The following is a 24,324-nucleotide window of genomic DNA, read 5'->3' on the forward strand; positions in this document are numbered from 1 at the left end:
TTATTAATGCTGGCTCAGACCCACACAACTCTATTGCCCACGAATTCTTCCCTGAATTTATCATAAAGTCATAAAAGTGTTGAATATGTGTTGAAAAGTGTTGAACTGTAAGCTGTAAGCTGCCAAAATTGTCATAAGTCTTGTATTATGGTGAGATTTGAACAAATAGATTTTTTGTTTTTCTATCAGTAAAGAACAAGTGTTGAGTTTTAGGGTGAAATTAAAAGGTTGAGGGTGAAATATGGTGCAGTATTCCTTTAACTGAATTTTCAAGGGGAAAATAAAGTTCAGCGAGAGTGCAACTGCGTGAAAAGTAAGTACGTCAAAGCTCTAGCTTTTGATCAGAACCTGCACGCAGAAGGGAAAAAAAGGTTTTGTGGAGGCTTTGAAAATCATTCTATGAAATATAAATTGGTGTGATTTAAGCATTAGCAAGCATTTACGTCAAGATATAATCATTTATGATGGAGCAGCATAGGATGTGTGTGTGTGTGTGTGTGCGTGTGTGTATCCTTGTCATTTATCACTTCTGCACTGAGAAAACAAAGCAAAATATTTTGTACCACTGATAAACTCTGACAGAGCGATGACCTTTTCAGCTCCTTCTACTCTAAACTCCTGATAAAAGGAAAACCATTAAAAATCCAATAGCAGGAAATGAGCTCCCAATTCACTTGCCAAGAACTGTGAGCCAGCCTGTGTGATGGAGTTTATTTCACCAAGACTGCAGTCATTAAATGCACTGGTGATTAATACCATGGGCAAATCTGGGCTCTTATTTAGAGTGTGCTTGTCCTCACAAGCCATATTGATGAATGAAATATTTTGCACGCTTATTGAATCTTTATTCAGATGCCATTTGTATGAATTAATTAGACACTTTCATAAGAGATATCTTTTAATTAAGAATCATTCTTTTTTTTAAACTGTACACATTTAATCAAATAAATGAACAGGGGGTATATCTGGGGATTGTAGATAAGCTCTGGAAATGTCAGTGAAGAAAGTTCCTCTGATGATATTTTGTTTGAACACTGCAGTAATGCATGAACATAATCCTCCTTTTGGTTCGACATGCTTTGCCACCCTTCTGTTAAATCTGTAATCTACATTTTATTTGAGCAGTAGGTATGTGATAACCTTTTAGAAAACGACGAGCACTACATGGCAAATTGAGGAACATGGACTTGAAGAGCTTCCTCTTCAACAACAATATAGGAATAAGTGCAATACTTGAATGGAAACCACAAGGCAGGGAAGCAGAAAAGCTTCTGAAATGCAGTGCAATGAGAAATGCATGATCTTGATGAATCATAAATCGATCATAACGTTGCAGCATGGATGTATGAAAATTTCATAGTGTATCAATTTAAATGGCACACACTCCTAATAATCTTAAAACAATGCAGAATATTGCACCTCGTCACATATCTGATATGATTTGTCTACATCACATTTCTTTCCTTTTCACATTTCCATTATACGTTTTGTATATTGCAGTCTGTTCCAGTGATGTAATCATAAAAATGTTCTCCCTCAGCTACATTATTAAATGTTCAATAAGTGTTTAACAAGTTCTGAGATGGTTAGAGTATAAAATAAGATGGTTAGAGTGTTTTTTGTTGTTTTATGCAGCCTCATGGTCTTGGATGAACCTTGTTTCATCTCTCTATGTACTGCGTCAGCTATGTTTGGTTGAAATAGCAATAAAAGCTTCTTGACTTGACTAAAGTTTCCCAGTTTAAGCTTGAGCTCACTTCTGTTTCTGTTTGTGTTGTTTATAACATGTTCTCAGGTTCTTACAGCTTCGACAGGTGTTCTTACACCTCCAGAAAACATGCTGGCACTTAAATTGGCTATGCTAATTTGCTTCAAATGTGTGTGAGTGAGTGGGTGAATGTGTATGCATGATGCCTTGAGATGAACCAAACTCATTTCAACCCCAGTATTTATAGGATAGGCTCTAAATCCCATGGCCAGATAAAGCAACTACTGAAGGTGGTTCACAAAATAAATTCTTATCACAAAAAATCTAAACATCTAAACTGTTTACAGATTCAAAATTACAACTTTCACAGAATGCCACAGGATGCTAACCTAAAAATGTGAGCTGAGCTAGAATCAGTTCTTCTGGTAATACTGGAACAATGCAAGGACAGATGTCACTAATAGAGAGGAATGTGCCGGTGTGACTTCCTGCATATTTCATGACTGATGAGTGTTTAGATTTTACAGCCTTGTGTCATCACCACCTCTATTATTGTTACACAAAAGTGGCACCTTCACATGCCTTCATCAGTGTGGTGGAAATTTCTAATCTAAAGATGTTCATTAGGCTTTGTCCTTCTATGCTTGTACCCAATGTGCGTCATGACCAGAGACTGACATTGTCATCAGTAGGTTTGGTTAAGATTATGACAAGGGCAGTCGGGACTGGGGACGAGGAATGTCCAATAGGTCCTCTAGAAGACCTTGGCCTGGTCAGATTAGCTTGGTCAGAAGATGCATGCGGTAATTTTGAGCCAATGATTGATGATGTTTTGCTTTTACATATCTTCTGTTTTCTTGAGTTCTGTCTATAAAACCTTGATGTAATCAATGATCGTGGCCCTTCATCTCTCATGCTACTGTACATACATGTAGAGTGTTGGGTCCTGTTGTGCAGCTGAGCACAATAAATTGTGTAACCTTTTTATTCTTGCCCGTGTCTACCAGTGTTATACTTTATTCTTTAAATCTCTCTAACCTCAGAACTTCCACAACAATCAGTTCATGAATACGGAGAAAAAAACGAAGATCATTTCGTTTGGTGTTCGAAGGCTTGGCTTGTAGTATTCTGTCTGTAGATACAGTACATAGACAGACAGACAGACAGACAGACAGATACACAGACAGACAGACAGACAGACAGACAGATACACAGACAGACAGACAGACAGACAGACAGACAGACAGACAGATAGATAGATAGATAGATAGATAGATAGATAGATAGATAGATAGATAGATAGATAGTCACAAACATACAGATAAATAAGATCCCAAACATACAGATAAATAAAAACCCAAAAAATACAGATGAAAAATAGCACTAAGTCTCTCCTCAGTTTGCCATACCTGAGAGGTGTTGTACAGTCTAATGGCCAAGGGATAAAAAGAGTTCCTCACTCTTGTAGTGGAGCATGACAGAGACATGAACACTGACAATCGACACACTCCTCTGCCTGGTGAATATGCTGTGAGTGCAGTCTGTCAGGGGTCCTTCCACAGATCCTGTCCTCATCACCAGTCTGCCCAGTCGTGTCGCATACTGCAGAGAGGTAACGGTGTAAAAACGGTGTTTTCCCAGAACCTTTGGGATATCTCAAGAGAGATTTAATCTGGCTTTATAACAGAGCCAAACAGTTTAGTTTTTAAATAAATTAAACTACTTTCAAGTTACTAAGTGCTTAAAGATAAGTGTTAATTAGTATTTAGTGATAAAGTATTAGTGTGTAAGTGCTTGCTTTTTATCCTATAGTTGTATTTTTTTTTTCTTCTCAGATCTGCAGAAGTTTAATTTCACACCATGAGTCATCCGCAAGCTCGGATTTCAGTCCCTCACTCTTCAACTTACATAATTTTTTCAATAATTTTTTACACAATTAGTTTTGTTGTACGTCACGTTAAACCACAGTTCTGATGAATTTTCCGAACTGGCTGGTCAGAAAGTAATGATTTTTTTCTCCATAACAGCAGCTTTGACAGTAAATATAGCTGCGATTAAATATAGCTGCGATTCAAGTCAGGTTTATATTAATGTGCTTCTTTTGATCTACATTTTTTCACCATAGGAAAGTTTTAGAACTTGACGGAAACAAGAGATAATGGTGACGGAATAACATCAGTGATAAAATCAGCTTGTTTTATGGATGTTCCAAAACATAATATTTCAAAATATTCTGTCATTTATTAATTATAAGAAAATGAAGCTATGCCACTGAATAACAGCACCCTATAGTGTTTTATCCATTACTTAATCACTGCATAATATGCTGGGTGATGAATCAGTGATTAATAATCAGGTAGCAGTAATGTCATTGTGGATAAGGAAGCATGATAAACAGCTCATACCTGCTATTTGTTAGACCTGAACTTTCCTAATGTTTCCTTTATTCCCCAACTTATGAGATGGAAATGTATTTAGAGGAGTAGGTACTGTAAGAAACCTTTTTCCTTTCCCAAATCAAATAAGGGAAGTGAAGGTAGAGAAAGCCCTGAGACAGAGGAAACATCAGCACTGCTGTATCATGTATGAGTCCTGTTGATGAATGACAGCTTGCCATCGATACTGTAAACTCCAGTATGGCAGCAAAAGCCATGAGGTGTTAATGGAGCTGGTGTTTTGGATGGCTTGTCTCTCAACTTCTTTTGTTATGTGTTTAAACCATTTTCTCAGTTTTCTAATTTGACATCTGTAGCACTTTAAAACCGAATAGGTAACTATACAGGGACTAAGAAGGAAGAAATTAATAGTGCTATGCTAACGGTAGTCACTATGATTAACTACTAATAGATACTGGGTAATTATTCAGTGCGTAATAACAAAGTAATGGTTTGGTAGTTCATTCTAGTATAAGCATTATAATGTTGATGTGACATATACTGTATGTAAAACTATTAATTCATACAAATGTCATCTGATGATGTATAGCCAGCAGTTTCCACAATGATATATATGCAGTAGACAATGGCTAAAGATTGAACTGAATGGTCTAAATGTAGTAAAATCAAATTTAGTAACTTCCAGGAGCAAGTGTGTCAGAGTTCCTTCTGCATAATTGCCACAATCACAGAGGGATTGTTCACATAAATACATCACTCTGTGTATGTGTATAATCGTAATGTGTATAAAAAAATTGTATATATATATTTTTTTTTTTTTTTTGCTAGATAGTCAATACTGATTTGGAAAACTACTGCATGCACTTCCCACCTGAATCCAGACAGCAACATTTGTCATTATCTGGCATAATGGCTAAAGACCCACCTTTTCTGTGAACTACTGCCTAGTTTGCCCACATACAACCCACCCCCCACCTCAACATAATAAAAAAAAGGGAAAAAAATAGCTAACTCTTACACGTATACTCTTAGTACTTGCACTACTTGTATGGTAGTATTTTACGACTAGTGTTGTCCTAGTTGTAGTATTACTTATACTACTTCTGTCCTGTGACTATCCATTATTGCCTAATTCATACTTATCAAACATACTGATCAAGTATTGATTAATAGTTCATACTAGTAAACTGATTGTTAATATAGAAATAGTCATTAGTATGTATTAATATCACCGTGTGGTACCATTTACTTTTATTTCCTTTATGCAATTTTCTGTTTTGTTGGCTGAGTTGAAATTCTTTTAGTATTTTCTTTTAAAGTCAGTATGTAGATATAAATATTGACATAATAAAACAGTAGACTACTGTAATATTATTTATACCTTGTTCTTACTATCGATTCTACGCTAAACATTAATGTACCTAAAGTTTGTCTGCTCCTTTTCCCTCCCTCTATTTGTCTCCCTTTGTCTATGGACCTCTTTGAGATTTCTACAAGCCCAAATGCTTGTAAATTTCATTTATCATGAGGGGGATACCTCTGGGCTGCTCGTTCAGATAAAATCTCATTTAATTTCCCCTGTGACTCATTTCCCTTGACACAGTACTGGCTGACACTGTGATTCAAGCTTATGCAAACGTGGACATGAGAGAAAGACATACCTGTGGGAAATAACATCATTCACTAGACAACACCATAGTGTATTCAGCCATTAAGAATATTTGAATGTTGGTGATATTGTCTATGAGGTAATGCATATGAAAGGCAGGCAGAGGCTGGGTATTGCCCAGATGACTGCTTACATTCTTTAGCTTGCACTTTATTTAAATGGCAAACATGGTGGTAAGATGACATGATCTGCTGATGTTATATCCCACAGGAACGTCTTTTTCTCTGCTGTCCACTTTTGCAGAAGCTTTATCTTTTTTTTATGCCAGGGTTTTGCAAGGACACAAGTGATATTTCTTCAGGACAAGCTATTTCCCACTGTTTCGTCAGTATATATTATGACTTGAATAGCTTGCGATTTCAATAATGGATCAGTGAAGATGGATGCATGAAATGGAACCAAAGGGTCTGGATTCCTACTGAGGAGCCATAATGGACTTCAGCACACACAGCCTGAAGCTTCTGCATTTACTTATAGCTATACTTTACAGAGGTGGCAATGATGAAGAAGACCTGTTGACTTTCCTATGTTTCCAAATGGCTTCTATCAATCTGAGTTGACTGCTTTATCTTGCGTCATGATCTTTGTCCTGCTTTTAAAGCAGCAATGAGACTACATACAAATTCATTTCTGTATAATGCTGTGCATCTCGTCTATAGAGGCATCTCCATATATGAAACTGCTAAGAAACAGTAATACTAGAGTATTGCAGTAATACTAGAGTGTGTTCACTCTAGTATTACTGCACGCAAAATTGTTGAACATACAGTATTTATGTTCAGTATTTATGTTTTAGGCTCTGTTTCTGTTTATTGTCTTTTGTGTATTGTCTTTTTTGTGTTGTCTTGTAACTTTTCGTTCTGCACTTTCCTGTCTGTCTTGTGTCTTGTCCTGCACTGTTTGCACCAGGTTGCACTAAGTCCTTACTAAGTCCTTAGCCACTTAGTTTTTGTTCTATGTAGCACCAGGGTCCTGGAGAAACGTTGTCTCATTTCACTGTGTACTGCAACAGCTATATATGGTTGAAATGACAATAAAAGTTTCTTGACTTGTCTCTTGACTTGACTTGTTAAATTATGTTGTGTACAGGTATATGTTTGTACATAATCCTCAAATGCCTAAGCTGATGAACTGCTTGCTCAAAATTGTACTATGCTAATGTTAAGCTGTACTTTTGTCTTTCAGGTACTATATAACATAATATAGAGCTGTGCTTGTACATAAACCTTATTTTAGCTAATGGAAATGAGGTAAATGAGGTCCACACTGCTCAATGTGCAGTACAGATGACCAAAATTTAGCCATGTCAAATGGTCTTAACAGCATTTTTTATAAGATCGTCCATTATGATAAGCCTGTCTTGAGAACTAAAATTTGAATTTTCAAGGGAATTTCTTGTCAAATGATATATACTGTAAGTTCGTTTTAAACCTCTAACACACCTAAAAATATCTTTGCTCTTTTTTTGTGCTCATTCAGAAATTACCTGTTTTCTGGAGGTAATTGACTGAATAATTAGAAAAATTATATTTTGACTGTCTGATTGTCATACTGACATGCAAATTAAGGTGTTTAAATATTTAATTAAGAAAAAAACTTCTTATTCAACATATTTTAATATTTATAAGATTCCAAGTAAGACAAATATGTCCCACTTGTAAATTTTGGAAGTTTTTCTGGGACAGGAATATCTGCAATGTCCTCTTATTACCTCTTGTAGGTAAACCTTTTCAGTGAAGGTTGGAGATGGATGTGTTTAAAAAGATTCACATGGCTGTAAACAAAATGCAGAGAAAGAAAAAAAGTTTTTTTTTGTCACCGGTGTGCATATGAGAACTAGTGAAGCTGTGAATGAAGTTTTATCATGAATGCAGGTAGAAGCTGTGAGTCTCATGAGACTTTTGTTTCCAATTAGCATCATGCTAAGTGCAACTTTTCACAGTTAAAGGTGGAATTTGTTTATTCCAATGTGCAAATGGATTTACTAATTATTCTGTCAAAATAATGACAAACATTAATGTACAACACCACAATGATAAGTTCTAGACAAAGAACAATATATATATACATATAATTATATAATTAATTCATACATATATATATATATATATATATATAATATACATATATATATATATATATATATATATATATATATATATATATATATAATTCATATATAATGAATGAATGAATGAATGAATGAATGAATGAATGAATTAATTAATTAATTAATGAATTAATGAATTAATTAAATTATATTTACGGCATTTGGCAAACAATCTTATCCACAACGACATACAGAAGTGCTTTAATTCTTTATCGATGAATACTGTACATTAACAATGGTTTAATAGGATACAGACTTAGTATACCATCAACCAAAACTGGTTTTGTTTTTTAGTTGTTTATATATATATATATATATATATATATATATATATATATATATATATATATATATATATATATATATATATATACACAGATAACAAACAGGGAAAAGGGTGCTATTTTATGTGTTACAGGAAGAGGTAGATCTTCACCTGTCCTTTGAAGATTGTGACTCAGCTGTTCAGAAGTGTAAGGGAAGTTCAGTCCAACACCTCTGTGCCAGAACAGAAGTAATCTTGCTAACCTCTTAGCCTGAAAGATGGCGGGAGCATTTCCGCAGTGCTTGTAGCTCAGAGGGAGAGAAGTGCAGTGCAAGGAGTGACAAGAGCTTTGAGGTAAGAGGGAGCTCGTCCATTTTTGGCTTTGTAGGCAAACATTAGTATCTTGAATCTGATTCGTGCAGCTTCCAGAAACCAGTAGAGGGAGCGCAGCAGTGTGGAGGTATGTGAGAACTTAGGCAGGTTAAAAGCAAGTCATGCAGCTGCATTTTGGATCATTTGCAGAGGATGAATTACGTTCATAGGTAGATCTGCCAGCAGTGAATTGCAATAGTCCAGTCTTGAAATAACAAGAGACTGAACAAGTACTGTAGCTGAGCAGGGGGGGTGTTGAATACTGAAGAGATGTTGTGGAGCTTACAAGGATCTTGTGCAGAAGCTTCAGGCTTTTCATTGTAGAAGGAATTCTTGGCAGATGTCACGCCTGATGAGAACTTGGCCAGGAGAGTAAAGTGAGAGGCAAGATCTGTGTCGAGTTGTAATTCCTTCCAATTTCTCTCTGCTGATCTTAGTTCTCTTCTATCTCTGTGTAACACATCTGATAGCCTATGAGCAAAACAAGTAGTTGTCTTGGGTTTAGTGGACAGAGGACAGGTTGAGGAAAAAGAGGAGAGGTAAGTGTCTGTGATTCCAAGGGTAGTGAGGAGAAGGAGTCAGAATCAGGAAGAGATAAAAGAGTGCCAGAAGCTACAGAGTAAGGGGAGATATAGTGGAGGTAAGGACAGATAAGAGAGACATGTTGAAAGCTGGATTTAGGTAGGATAGACAATTTAGACAAACCTGAATGCAGCACCTCAGTAGTGTTAGTAAAGTAGTCACTGTATGTTAGATGTAATGTCCTTCCACAGCATCTGTTTGCAAGCAAACTTTAGCCAAATTAAAGGAAAGGAAATGAAACACAAACATTATAAACTGTATTTTATTATGAGCTAAAATAATAATAATAAAAAAAACATTATAAATGTTCAGAATCAGGAATCTTATTTCAAAATCTGGAACTTGTTAAAATATTTTATTCTGATTTTACTGTGTGTGTGTGCCCTGCGATGGGTTGGCACGCCGTCCAGGGTGTATCCTGCCTTGATGCCCAATGACGCCTGAGATAGGCACAGGCTCCCCGTGACCCGAGGTAGTTCGGATAAGCGGTAGAAGATGAATGAATGAATGAATGAATGATATCAGTGTTATTTGTCTTAGTAGCTTCAAAGGCCGGTGAGGGAAGGATAGGCTCCCCGTGACCCGAGGTAGTTCGGATAAGCAGTAGAAGATGAATGAATAAATGAATGAATGATTTTACTGTATATTCTATTCTCAAATGTATTTGTCTCTGCTGTAATTTCTTGCAATCCAACATTTTCCACAGGACTCCTACAGTTTACATTTAAAAAAATGAAAGCTCCAGTGTCTCTGTGCTTGACTAATCTTAGGGCAAAGCACATGGTGACTGCACATGGTGACTACTCGTTACTCCTGTAGCAACTGTTCAATTCAATATATATTTACAAGGGTGAAAATGTAGTGATGTGTAGCAATGTGATTTTTTTTCAATTTGCAAGTGATCACCAAGGCTCTGATTTTGTCAAGCATGGTGTGAGAACTCAAAAACAGAGATCAGATTTATCTTCTCTCATATGCAGTATATTCCATGATCCTAGTTAATCATCCATCTGTGTGGGAGAGTGAAAGCAAATGGTAGGAAATTATTTGGCATGTCACACAAACTGATCTTAGGAAATGCAAAACATAAAAAAAAAAATAATAAAAAAAATAAAAAAATCCTACCAGGGCATGGTATAAAAATGACCACTTTTTTTTTGCACTGAATTTCCAGTGCTCCCTTTTGCAAGATAGTAATTTTCTGCATCACCCTGAACATAGTTTCCTCCATATTTTATATTATTTCTGTTATCATACAAAATACTTGCTCAGTCATTGTCACATGATAGAGAGCTGTCAAATTTATTTTTTTTTATAAGAAAATGGGATTTGGGGATCAGACGCCCTTTAGCTGGGATCTCGCCAAGTAAAAGCGTAAACAATGTGTGAGTTTCATCTGTGTGCTCATTCAAACAACACAACACATCTGATCACAAGCAGTAATAGTTGTTCGGTGGGAAACAGTCAGTGATTCTGAGATAAAGGTTGTGTAATATGAACCTGGCCTAACAGATACTACTGCTATCAAGAACAGTAATAATAATAATAATAATAATAATAGCATACATTCTGAATGTAAAACACGTTCCAGTGTCTGTGTTTGCTGTAGAAATTATGAATTATATTGGTTCATAAGAATATTTACAAAACAAACACTTTCTCAATATAAAGTCTCATTAAGATAAAGTTTGCTTTAGACAGAGAGATAGCTATGCCAGACTGATGATACGCATGTTTTTGTCATTTTTAAATAGGGTAATTTTGCTAACTACTTACTCTGTTGTCGTGTAACAGTGTGCAACATTGCATTTAAAATATTAACGTCTGGGTTATGAATACGTTGAAACACAAGTAGAAAAAAATCCTTGTGTGTGTTTGTGTGTGTGTGTGTGTGTATGTGTGTTTGTCCTTATCGATAAAAACACAGTTGCAAAATCTAAAATTCTTTCCAAATCCCGAACTTTATTACATTAGTCTTCCTTACAGCCTAATAATGATTACGGCTTTAGGAACCTTGTGTTAGTGTTGGAATTAAAAAAAAAAATAATAATAAAACAACTAGCTTCTGCTGAGAGAACATAGAGCCTGCTTGATAAATAAATGAGGTGCATTATTATGTTAACATATTAGTGTAATCCTGTGATTTAATTTAAAGAGGTGTCAATTATATCATTTCAGACTTCCAACAGTAATCACAATTTTATTCACAAGGAACACTTTAGACAACGTGAAAAAATCCACCAAAACTTGACAACTTGGAGACTCTCACAGATGCTGTGGAGAATCAGACGTTCTGCTGTGACGTTCCACATACTTCACATTACGTTTCCACAAAACTTCATTACAGCGCGCGTTGGTCAACATTTTACATTTATAGTCCTTAAAAAATCATGTAATACCTGTATGCTCAGATCAATGGCTTCCAACAGAACAATTTGCCTATTTATTGAATTCCACTTTATTTTATTTAGTTATTTATTTATTTTGTTATTATGACATCTTGCAACATTGAATTTTAAAGAGCTTCAATATGAAACAGATCAGTCTCAGAGTTGAACTACCTCTAAAGTCAAACCCGTCTGGATCTGGTGCTTTGCTGTTTGTGCATTTGTTGTTCTGACAATCCAGAGATCAAATAAAAACGCTTCAATGGGTTTCATTTACTTAGTCAGATGCAGTGGCATATTGTGTCATTGTGCAGTTTGACTTGATTCCTGTCAAGAAGGCATTCTGTAAAAACAAAATAGTTTATTTCATATCCTATTGAGGCTTCATCTCATCTTTCTCAGCCTCATTCGGTTTTCCTTATCACGCTTCTTGAGGCTGCTAACAAACTGGGAGAAAAGCAGCTCCTGGTCCTTCTGCTTGGGGATACGTTTGAAGCGCGGGTCTCGGCCGAACTTCTCTGAGAACTCTTTGAAAGTTGACCTATATGGAAATAGAAGGAATAAATCAGCAAGGCTGTCACAGGCTGCTGGAGCCATCCAATTTTCCATTTCAGTGCAGTGATGATATACTGTTGCTCATTCGTACATGTGCTGCTCATCTCCCTGTGCTGCCTTTGTGATTTAATACAGGTTTGGTTATTGTTGATCTGGTGGCTGGATATGAACTTGAGTTGAGTTCTGATCTAGTTTCATTCTGGGGACTAAAAGAAATGGATACAAGGGAATCATCAACATCCAGACATGTTTAGCAATTCTTTCACGTTAGCTTACTGTGCCAAACTTTGGCTTTGAGTTCAGTGCTGACTCAAGACTTACAGTTCATAATGGTGTGGATAAGGACTTAAAAGGTTCAGTGCCTTAGCTGAAATGTGAGATAATTCTTCTCTCATTATTTCAGTATTGGCACATTTTAAATCACATTTTCCTCATTAAAAAAAACACAGTTAATATTAAAACTCAAACAAGTTTCTGCCAGTTACTTCTCAGTTCTGTAAAAGGGAAATGTGTCATGGGTAGGAATCAGAAAGCATATTGTGAACGTAGGAATAAGTAAACCTTCAAACAGACTCGCGAGAACTAGCAGAAGAAAACAAGATCAAACATCCCAAGTCAAAGCTTAGACCTGTACCTCAGATCACATCTATTATTAACACAATAGATGAATATATAAATTTCAGGTCAAGATTTTGGGACAATGTCTTTCCTCTCTGGTACACTTTGTGCTAATATAACAACTGAGATAATAAGAATATCGAACAGGAACATACTTGGATGTAATTTTGGATTCTTCCAGTAATTTCCTGAACTCTTCTTTTGCCTGCTGGAGTTTGTTCTTTCTCTCTTTATATTCTTCTTTTATCCTGGCTTTGGCAAACTGATCAAATATCTGCAATGGAATAGAGACACAGGATTTGGATCCCAGATTGGGTATTAAAGTGACACATAGGTTTGTAATTTCAAGTGAAAATCTTTAACCTAGTCCTACCTGCTTCCTCTCCTCTGGTCCCAGAAGCAGGTAACGTGGGTCAAACACAATTTTGTGTAATTCTTTCTCCCATGTTGAGAATGCAGACACCTGATATTCAGATGAAAATTTTAATATGTGTGTGCAATCAATACTAAAGGTATTAATATCAAATATAAATTTTTGCGTCTATTTCAGCTAATAATCAGTCTATCGTTGTAAAAGGAGAACTGAAATATCTTGAAAATAATATTTGAACTAGAGGTTTAATCCAGAGACTGTGATCTTCATTTTAACTCAGAAATTAACACTCAAACTTACGCTGAATTTTAACAAAGCCCTGGAGCCATGTTGAATGAAATTCACCTCCGCTGGAGTTCATATAACTTTATACTGTGGCTTAATAAGGGTTTTTTTTTAAGTGCTTTTAGTGCTCTCACCCCTCTCTCTAGGAGCATCTCTCTGAAGTGCGTGATCCGCAGTTCGAGTGGTAGGACCATCTGATTGGACGCTGTGCACCTCTCTGTATTCTGCTCCTCACTGGCAGACACAGAATTGCTAGATGGCTCTTCCATTCTTAATTGGAAGACATAATGAAAAAGACATCTGTTCAACCTGTAGAATATATCATGGGTGCTTTCCTCTATTTGTTCCTTACAGTCTGCAGTGCACAGTCTGCTATTCAAATGACTTACAATTGCAATGTCAATAACACGCTGTAAAAATCCAATCTCACATGTTACTACTGTATGCAAGACAAAAATGGCAATTCAGAATCAAATCTCCTTCTCACGTCAGAAGAATTGCAATAGAGTTCACATGGAATGGATCAGGACCAGTCATTTGCTCAGGCAGCCTTAGGGCCTTTTTACACCTGGTCACTTCATGTGTTTTCTCTGATCCGATTGCTATCTGATTTGTTAAAACTGTTCCATTTACATTAGGCCACATAAATGCGTCTTGGCGAATCGGATATCAATCCGATCTTTCTATTCCCGCCCAAAATGCAAATATATTTTACCTCATTTCCGGGGTAATTGAAATGGAACACGCTTTGGTGTATGCGGTTGCTACAAAAAACAGCATTTACTGTTTGCTGCATTTTCGCTGGCAGCAGCAGCGCATTTTAAGACCCAACGAGACACCTGGGTGAAAGATCAGAGCCAGCACTGGTGAGAAAACATATTTGTTTCTGGCGGCGATGCACGACTTGTGAGTCACCTGCGAGTGACGTACTTCCGTTTGGGAGGAGTATAGCGCTGGCGTATGTGGCTTGAACAACCACATTCATTTACACCTGTCCAGTTTCATCTGAAATGCGTCCCAGACCACCTCCTGAAGTGGTTTGAACCATCGGATTTATATCAGGGCATTTAGGCCTGGTCTTTTTACGATCGGATAGCTATCCGATCACAGAAAACGCATGTTTTCCAGGTGTAAAAACCCCCTAAGACTGGTGTGTGTAAAATATATATATACATATAGTGTGTGGCACACAACGGATATTATAACAGTCGGTATCTGTCATTTATCTATTTAACTTGATCAGGCTTTGACGTTCACTTTGTGAGGAAAGCACAATTAGCTAACAGAGCTTTTCACATACAGTATATTAGGCAGAATATTAGTATATTGTGCTTTTTAAACTGACTTGTTACACATGATCTTTACAGGAAGAAGGCTTATGCAAGATAAGCAAATAAAACATTTCCAGATGCCCAATTTCCTTCCTTCCATCCTTCCTTCCTCCCTTCCTCCCTCCCTCCCTCCCTTCCTCTCTTCCTTCCTTCCTTGCCAGATATCAGTTGCTCCAACATGAATTGGATCATCAAAGCAGCTCATGCATTACATGCAGTCTCTAATGTGTGAGTTATTTTTTTTCTCAATGAGAAACCTACTTGTTGCAACAAGAAACATACTGTACTTGTTGCAACGAGAGACATATGTTTCTCGTTGCAACAAGTATGTCTCTCGTTGCAACAAGTATGTTTCTCGTTGCAACGAGAAACATATTTGTTGCAACGAGAAACATACTTGTTGCAATGAGAGACATACTTGTTGCAATGTGGGACATACTTGTTGCGTTTGGATTTCAAAATATGGTCTTCTTCATCATCACCCTCATCCTCATCATCAGCTGAGGGGGAGTTTGAGCTGTCCTCTGCAGGTAACAAAAAATAAAATCATCATCATCATCATAATAATAATAATAATAATAATAATAATAATAATAATAATAATAATAATAATAAATGTATAATATAATAAAAAATGAATACATCATGCTAAAGCTTTATGCAAGTGGTATTGTGCTGTTAGTAAAAACAGTTTATTCTGTAATACTAGTGGAAAGCTAAAGAATGTCTTTTCTAAAATAGTCTGATGCATTATGAACAGACTGTTTATCGGTTCTTTAAGGCATGTAATTTTAAGAACATTTTCTAAGAAGCATATAAAAATAAAAGACAACGTGTAAAATGCCTAAAAAAAGGGCAAAAAGCAAATAACAGTGTTTCTCTACTCATTTATTTTGTAGTTCCCAACACACATATTCTGTCTATTGTTATGATCTTATTTAATATCTGACCATCAATGGTGAGCTTGTCAGCAGGCTAAATTAAAATGAGGCAAAACATTTCACTTTTTCATAACACGAATCAATATAATAAAATATATCTGTTTTGTCTGAATTGAAAGTGTCAACATCAATAACTAATCACCCAGAGACTTCAATAAGACTTAATCAATAAAAGTATACAAGCTTCAGGGAAATGTAGTCAGCCATGTAATAACTTCCAGACAAGATCTGAACTAATTCAACATGTGCAGAGGCAGAAACATGAGATTAGCGCTTATTAGCTAATCCATGTGAACAGCGATCAATTGTGGATTTTTTCTGGGGCATTATCCTTCTCAACAGCATTATGATTACGCAGGGATTATGAGTGAGATGAGTTTGTCGAATTGATACATGAAATGGATGGTTTGGGGTTTAACTTTTGCACCCTATTGATCAATTCCTTGGTAAATAGTCACATGTTTACCAGCCTAATCTATCGTTAATCTGTCCTTCAATAAAATGTTGGCTCACTGCCATGGTAACAGTCTCAGAAACTGGCAAAAACAAAAACATAGTAATGTTAGACACCATACTAATTACACAACCGTACCCGACAAGTCCTTCTTGCGTTTATGTGGAGGATCTTCAATGATTTTGTTGAGGTCCCCTCTGTCTTTTAGATCCACTGGTTTTTCCCATACAGACAGCTGCATGGTGGGGTTGAAGAAGAAAACTCTATCATCTCCTGTCCACACCACACACCTGGAAACACAAAGAGAGTTGAGGACACACACACACACACACACACACACAAACAAAAAAAAGCTAAAGAGACTCATAATTACACACAAAGAAGCTGGAACTACAGTCAGAGCTTTTGTAATAAAAAAAAAAAACATCACCTTTTGACCGATCAGAATCGAGCAGAATCAAGCACTTGATCAATCCAAAGAACCCTTGAAGACATTTAGCCTCATCTCATCAGCATAATAGAGACAATATTTAAAGTCAAAACTCAGTTTAAAAAATTATACCCATTCCTTAGAAAATTGCCTTTCACCTCTTGCTGTACACATAATATCTACAGCACCTACAGTACATGACTTAAAAAAAGACACTTCCTGCCCCGGACACATGTTGCAGTGCACAGGAGTGTTGAAAGAAATGTATTGTGCCTTCATGCTGAGCATGACAAACACATTCTGACATTTTATTTTGACTCACATCACCAGATCTAAGCTGCCTGCCGAACACAGTCATGCAAGGTTTAAGTAAATACTATAAATCCTACCTTTCAATAAAGTCGGCATGCTCTATTTACGGCATTATTTCTATTACAAAACAGATGGCAGATACTGTATCTGATACCTTGATGTGATGACTATATTAATAAGATCACCAATAAAACTTCATTCATGTTACAACCTAACAACATGTTACTGTACAACCGAGCTTAAGTATCGAGCAGACTCAGGACCCAAATAAACTCTATACCTTAAATCACCTTAAGGCTTTGTGCTATATGACCATTGCAGGAGGGAAATAAACACACTGCAGCTTTGGCAAGAGTCTTTCTGAGCCACAGTCTTCCACAATATGTATCAGCTAAAGTCTGTCAGGTGATTTCAGCCTCATGAGTCAACAAAAACTGACACAGACAAACAATTTTGCCTGCTTTAAACTGAGTTTGTGTTGAGGAGGAAAGCGGCTTGGGCTAGGGGATGTTGAGCTAGAGGGAAATAATGGGGTTGCACTACGTCAGTATTGTTCTGATTCAGTTCTGAGATAGGGAGATATTAAATGAGTTAAAATCTGCTGAAGGTGCAGAAGAGATGGGGAGGATATTAGCTTGAACCTATAACAGGGATCAAGTGTGATGCAGGAATGATGATGTAAATTCCCTGAATTGTAAAAGTTTAGGTGCTGGTTTAAGGATCACATGTGTAAACTTTGTGCATTTTTTTTAAGCATTTGCAAAAAATGCACCAGCTGATTTACGAACATTAAATGTGTGTTTTATTTTATTGTGTTTAAATGTGTAAAACAGCATGTCTTGCTTTTAGCATCCCTGGTTTGCTTTAATGTTTTGAATATTTCTATTTAAAAGAGCAAAAGTGCACAGTGTCAAGACAAGTAGAAAGATAATATCACTTTAAGATAATCTCACAGATAATCTTTTTTTTAATATCACTTTAAGATAATATCACACTTCTATTTAGTCAGTGTGACTAGTTAAGCATGTAAGAGATCCTGAAAAGAGAACGGAAGTTTGGAGGATGTGTGCGGAGGAAAGCCAGGTCTTAAAACTGAACCTTTCTAACATTCATTCATTCATTCATTTTCTACCACTTATCCGAACTACCTCGGGTCACGGGGAGCCTGTGCCTATCTCAGGCGTCATCGGGCATCAAGGCAGGATACACCCTGGACGGAGTGCCAACCCATCTCAGGGCACACACACACACTCTCATTCACTCACACAATCACACACACCCCTCCTTTCTAACATAATAAGACATAATTATTTTAGTTACAATAATTGTATTACAATTACTTAAGGTTTATAAAATAATAAAAAATCTATTCTTAATGACGAATGAACATCACCCCTATATATTTTCCAATAGAATACAAACACATCTTTCTTGTTTTTTCCTGATTCAGCCATTTTTTATGATTATACTTAATACACTAGTACGTGTAGGTGAGGCAACTTTCAATTACTGAGACCAGACTATCAGAAAATGCACAAACCACATCTTAATATTGTTACTTAACACACGACACCTTCACAAACTGCACATACAATTTATAGCATTTCACACAGACATTAAGTGAATTTAATAGAAGTTAATGAATCAGAGTCCTAATATCAATAACATGAGATTGTGAAATAATGAGCACTTACCATGGTGATCCCGGCACTGGAGTGGATGCAACTGGCCGTTTGTCTTTAGAAGAGTTGTCAATATCCAGGCTAATCTGAAACTGCTCATCCTAAAGACACACACACACACACACACACACACACACTTCTGAATTACTGTTTTACAGATTAATTTCTGAGTTATAAAGAATTAATTATATTTATATTTAAATCCATGTTTGGCTTTAAATTGTTTTCAAATTATTATTTTTTTAAAATACTTAAATAAATAAATAAATAAAAGTGACCGTTAAAGCACTAGTTCCATCCTCTTTAACCGCGATAAACCTTTAATTTAGCACAACAAGGCACCAAGACAACCCGAAGTCCTCCACCAGTCACCTCACCATCTCGAAAAGGTCTTATCCCCAATTAATGTTTATTCGCTGTGCACTCATTCTCCACTGATTATACAGACGTGATGTTTAATTAACTTGCCTTGCACAAGGGTTAAGAGGCTAATCCCAAAATGTAGGGTAGATATTACTGTGTGATAAACGATTTAGACATGTTCAGCTCTCGATAACAGGCAGACAGCAGTCAATTACTAAAACCCTGGCTGACCAAATGACACGGATTACCAATTCTCCACACTGAGGGCTGCTGGATAGCACTGTGCCTGACTAAATTAATTGGTGTTGTGAGGAAATCTGGCTAATTACAATGTCTGGAAAGGCCAATAAGTGACACTGTGTACAACGGTAAAAAGACAAGGACCGTTATACAGACTGGAACTAGCTATTTAACTCTAAAACAGTTTATAAATAAACTGTTATATTTAAATGAATTTAGTGGCAGTGGAGGTTTAAAATATATTCCAGGTAAAGTATTGTTCTTAACAGCATATTTCCAGGCTTATGTATATTTTAAATGTGTACATTCATTCATTCATTCATTCATTCGTCTTCTACCGCTTATCCGAACTACCTCGGGTCACGGGGAGCCTGTGCCTATCTCAGGCGTCATCGGGCATCAAGGCAGGATACACCCTGGACGGAGTGCCAACCCATCGCAGGGCACACACACACTCTCTCATTCACACACTACGGACAATTTTCCAGAGATGCCAATCAACCTACCATGCATGTCTTTGGACCGGGGGAGGAAACCGGAGTACCCAGAGGAAACCCCCGAGGCACGGGGAGAACATGCAAAGGCAAGAGACACAAGGCGGAGACGGGAATCGAACCCCCAACCCTGGAGGTGTGAGGCCAACGTGCTAACCACTAAGCCACCGTGCCCCCCTAAATATGTACATGGTAAAATAAAATACAACTGACTACATTTCCATTTGCTTCACACGTTTATCCATCACCTCTTACAATTGAGACTTAGCAAGTAAGATTATAGATCATGTTAAAGGAACCAGCCAGGAAAGATTGGCAGCGCTGGACCTCCTGAACAAACACAGACTGTTTCAACCACCTCTGTTGTGAAAAAAACTCTAATGTTCTTTATAAAACTGAAAATTTAAACAGGATTAAAACTTATATCCAAGAGGTGTTGACTTTTCTTAAAATAATCGCTAAAATAAAGGCCAAAATTATTAAATACATTTTAGATGTCAAAATAAAGTGAATCTTTACCATTATAACTCTTGAATATAAAGTTACATATCTTATGCATTATGTATTGTGTTTCCTTGTCATTTTATTGTACACTAAAACACTGGCGTATTATTTACAGTATTACAGTACACATTTACAGACCAATGAAACATTATTTTGGACGTTAAAGACCAAGAATTTGAAACAGTGAAAGTCTGACAAGAAAGAATAAAATCATAATGTATGAAATCTCAGAAAAAACCTCCTTGGCACACCAAGTGCAAATGTGATTCACTGAGAACGAGAGAGAGAGAGAAAGAGAGCGAGAGAGAGAGAGAGAGAGATCCTTTTCAAATCTGTTAAGGTGCATTGTATACATTGTGTAGTACAGGTCAGAACAGTAAGGAATGTCAGCATTGACTAGATTGTGTTGTATACTTGCTAATGATACCTGACATTAAGTACTGTAAGAGCCTAACTTTGAGTGTATAAATAGTGTAGTTTTCTTGTACAAAACTCTGATTTCATCTACTGAGGATGTTTTCAACCTGCCTGAGTTCTCTCATACCACCCCGCTGCTGCGATCCCTCCACTAGCTTCCGGTAGCTGCATGCATTAGATTCAAAACACTGATTCTAGCCTATAAAGCTAAAAATGGACCAGCTCCCTCTTACCTCAAAGCCCTTATCACTCCTCACACTACACCTCGCACCCTCTGATCTACCAGCACTGCTCGACTGGTTCCATCATCTCTCAGGGTAAGAGGCAAGTATACTACAAGACTCTTTTCTGTTCTGGCACCAAGGTGGTGGAATGAACATCCCCTAGGGGTGCGGACAGCTGAGTCTCTGGCTATTTTCAAACGACGGTTGAAGACCTACTTATTCAGGAAACACTTCAACTAGCACTTCCTTCCCTGTCTGTTGCAGATATGTTTATAAAAACCAACACAAGTTTGGAACAATGTTTTAGACCCATGGTATCTTAAGTATGTAAGCTAGTGAACCAGAGTTAATGTATCCAATGATAGAGACTTAACACTTCTGTACGTCGCTCTGGATAAGGGCGTCTGCCAAATGCTGTAAATGTAAATGTGTAAGGCTCCCAGGAGGAAGAGATGTCACTATTTTTATTTTTCTAATGTATACTTTGCAAATGTTTTTTGCCTGTATACTTGTATAGAAGAAAGAATTAGAAAAACTCTCTACTAATGAGGCATGCACTCATGAACCTAGCAGCATGAGGCTCTTGCATTTACCACCGAAGCTTTGTAATACACATGACCACAACACAAGGAGAGTTTTCTGTCTTTTCTCTACATACTGTATATGAGCAAAATGAAGCCATCTTGATTTGGACACTAAATATGAGCATCTTTAATATTTTGGTTTCTTTATTAAGCAGTTTTAATTCATGCCAAACCCCAGATATGGAAATTAAATGAACTGTACAGTTGTGCCAATTTAGAGGCTACTAGAGGTTACACGGAAATAATGATCAGAAAGAGCTAATGAGGGAGAAAATGAATGATGTTCACAAACCTCGACTTTGTCCTCTGGTGTCGAATCAGAGTGAAGCACCAATGCTCCTGTGCACGATGGCTTTCTCATTTCCAGTTTCTTTTCTAAGAAGAAGTAAGAAAATGTCAAGCCTTCACCACTTCTTCTTGTTTATCTTTTATTTCTCTTTACATTCTCATCAGTCTTAGGCATTTACTGTACAATCAGCATGTTATGGGAGCTTGCAGGCTAAACCACACTTTAGTCCACAAGAATGACAATGTAACTTAAAGTGGTGTTAAGTAGGCTAATTAAAGTACTTTAAGCATGCAGTTGGACCACCAATCAAATCTTCATTCATAAGCAATCTAGACAAAGCAAGAACTGAATGAAAATTGTGTCTGGGCATAAAACGTCTTTGGGCATAAAAGTAAGTGTGTTTGTGTCAGGACTCTGCCCGGACTCTGGCCATGTGCCTTTTGTTTACATTATGTTTTTCTGTCACATGTCTGCCCTGCCCCTTGTCTCTTCCTGCCCGCTTCTGCACACCTGTCCCTCATGTGTCTTGATTATTAGTAGTACTTAGTTAAGCCGCGTTGCCTAGTGCAGCGCGGAATCTACTGTTGTCTGGTCCTGTCTCTCGTCCGTGTCATGTTTCGTGTTTTTCTGCTATTAAACCCTGTTTATTATTTGTCTATCCTGCGTTTGGGTCCCTTTTATCGTGTGTGTGTGTGTGTGTGTGTGTGTGTGTGTGTGTGTCATTCACTTGATCTGCCAATCATATATTCACTTCTACACAGCTGAACACTTTTGTGTAACAAAGTGTTCTTTCTTCTGGAATAAGGTGTGAAAATCTTAAACTTAGAGCCATAGCCTACTTTTTTACTATCTTCAGTTCTAGCTTTGCTACTCAAAAAGAAACACACAATGCATAATACATTTTTTTTTTATCTTAAGCTACACAGTGATTGTATGATAAGATGAATGAGTAGCATATTTATAGGAGACTTTCAGGAATTTGAATTGGCTAGAATTGTCATAATGATCTCTCCTGAATTACAATTCAACTGCTGCCATACTGTTGTATTAAAATAACCAATAAACTTTATCTTGTTTATGGTCAAAAAGACTATGACATTTGATATGATCTAGAAAGTTATAAGGAGTTTCATTTGAAACTGGAAGATAAAACGTGTGTTTGTGTGTGTGTGTGTGTGTCTTTTGCTGGTGGCCAGTGATGACGATGAACTATACTCTTCGTCATCCCCAATTTATTTTTTTCCTTTGTTTAATTTCTGTTGTTCATTGTTAGTCATAGTATATACAGTATATATATACAGTTACACTGTCCATGTTATTCTGAAATAAGAAAACAGCTTGTTTGTCAGCTTGTAAGAGGTTCAACAGCATCAGTATCTGACATTTCAGGTAAAGCCACTGTCTCAGTTTATTTATTTATTAAGAATTCTCCAACAGAATATTTCTAAAATGTGGGGACTTTTCATTACAAATTGGGAAATTTTGTCAAATCCATGGACACATGAGAAAATACAGATGTCTCTTGCATTTAATCTTACTCTTTGGGGTGTGAAGACATTTGAACCTTTATAACCTCTGGTTATTGATGTGAAGCAATTCAGCACAGAGCCACTGCCGGAGCTCATTCCACAGCTTCTGGGGGTTATTATTGTTCTCTTTCGTTGACATTTGGTCATTGTTCTGACTGCAAAGCACAGTGAGGTTCGTTTCAAGAGGCAATGTGTTTTCCATGTTTAAATCATTGCATTCAGGAACTCCTGACTCCAGTAAGACCTCTTAAAAAAAACCCATGTGAATACTTAATAAATGTCCATCTCTATGGCTCGGGACTTGAGACTTTACATCATACTGTACTAAAGTTAAGGAATTCAAGTAAAAATGGTCTTGGTGTACAATACAACTTGGAGTACTGCATATAAAAATTCTATTTATTTCATCTCCAGTATGATAAAATTCTACCTGGAACTCAATAAGGAAACATGCATGACAGAAAGTGGATACTGTACCATACCGATATCTGTACACATCGTTCAACAAAAATCTATTCATCGTTCAGCAGCAAATCAGTACAATGACAATTTGAGTCTGACTGATATCTGATTCTGTCCTTTAGTAACTGATAGGGCAGTTTTCTGTTTGCTCACCATTAATCAGTCCTAACCAAGATAGAACTATGATATATATATATATATATATATATATATATATATATATATATATATATATATATATATATATATATAATTGTTATAATTCTTAGAAAAAAATATAATAGTTATGTCGCAAACTCTTGTAATTATTAGAGGCAACAGCTAAAGATGAGGAGAGATAATCATTCAAACTTTTTATGATTTTTTTCATGATAAATGATGTTTTAACAAGTCATCTAAACTTTATTTACTCTAGAGTATTAGGATAAAATTGATAAGAAAGTATCTGGGAACTATTTTGTTTATCCGTCCATCCATGCATCCATCCATCCTAAATTAGACTCAATCTATTTCCAGTATTTTTTACTTCTTTTAATTAAACTCTGTCAATTTTCCTAATTTGTCCCTAAACTGTCTATTTTAATAAAACTTTCTATTTGGCATTTCTAACAGTTCTCAATCTTCACATCACTCACATCACAAGGTCTGTCTTACACAGCATGTGATCACCTGCTCAGCTCTAATGAAAGGAATCCTCGATTTGACAGACAACAAATGAGGCTCAACTCACTGGAATATAACAGGAACA

At 36.6% G+C, this 24,324-nt stretch overlaps 1 protein-coding gene across 1 annotated transcript in view; it reads right to left on the reverse strand.

Annotated features, from left to right (window-relative positions):
* Positions 1-11,595: 11,595 nt before the first annotated feature.
* Positions 11,596-24,324, reverse strand: part of tcerg1l (transcription elongation regulator 1 like) — an 81,400-nt gene continuing 68,671 nt past the window's right edge. The window contains exons 7-14 of the mRNA XM_060889748.1: positions 21,589-21,671; positions 18,483-18,571; positions 16,185-16,336; positions 15,091-15,175; positions 13,455-13,590; positions 13,036-13,125; positions 12,818-12,936; positions 11,596-12,030 (exon numbers count right to left, since the gene is read on the reverse strand). Coding sequence (XP_060745731.1) covers positions 11,874-12,030; positions 12,818-12,936; positions 13,036-13,125; positions 13,455-13,590; positions 15,091-15,175; positions 16,185-16,336; positions 18,483-18,571; positions 21,589-21,671 — 911 coding nt within the window. The 3' untranslated portion in view covers positions 11,596-11,873. The remainder of the gene's footprint in view (positions 12,031-12,817; positions 12,937-13,035; positions 13,126-13,454; positions 13,591-15,090; positions 15,176-16,184; positions 16,337-18,482; positions 18,572-21,588; positions 21,672-24,324) is intronic.

Source organism: Tachysurus vachellii, chromosome 2 (genome assembly GCF_030014155.1).
Source record: "Tachysurus vachellii isolate PV-2020 chromosome 2, HZAU_Pvac_v1, whole genome shotgun sequence".
NCBI lineage: Eukaryota > Metazoa > Chordata > Actinopteri > Siluriformes > Bagridae > Tachysurus > Tachysurus vachellii.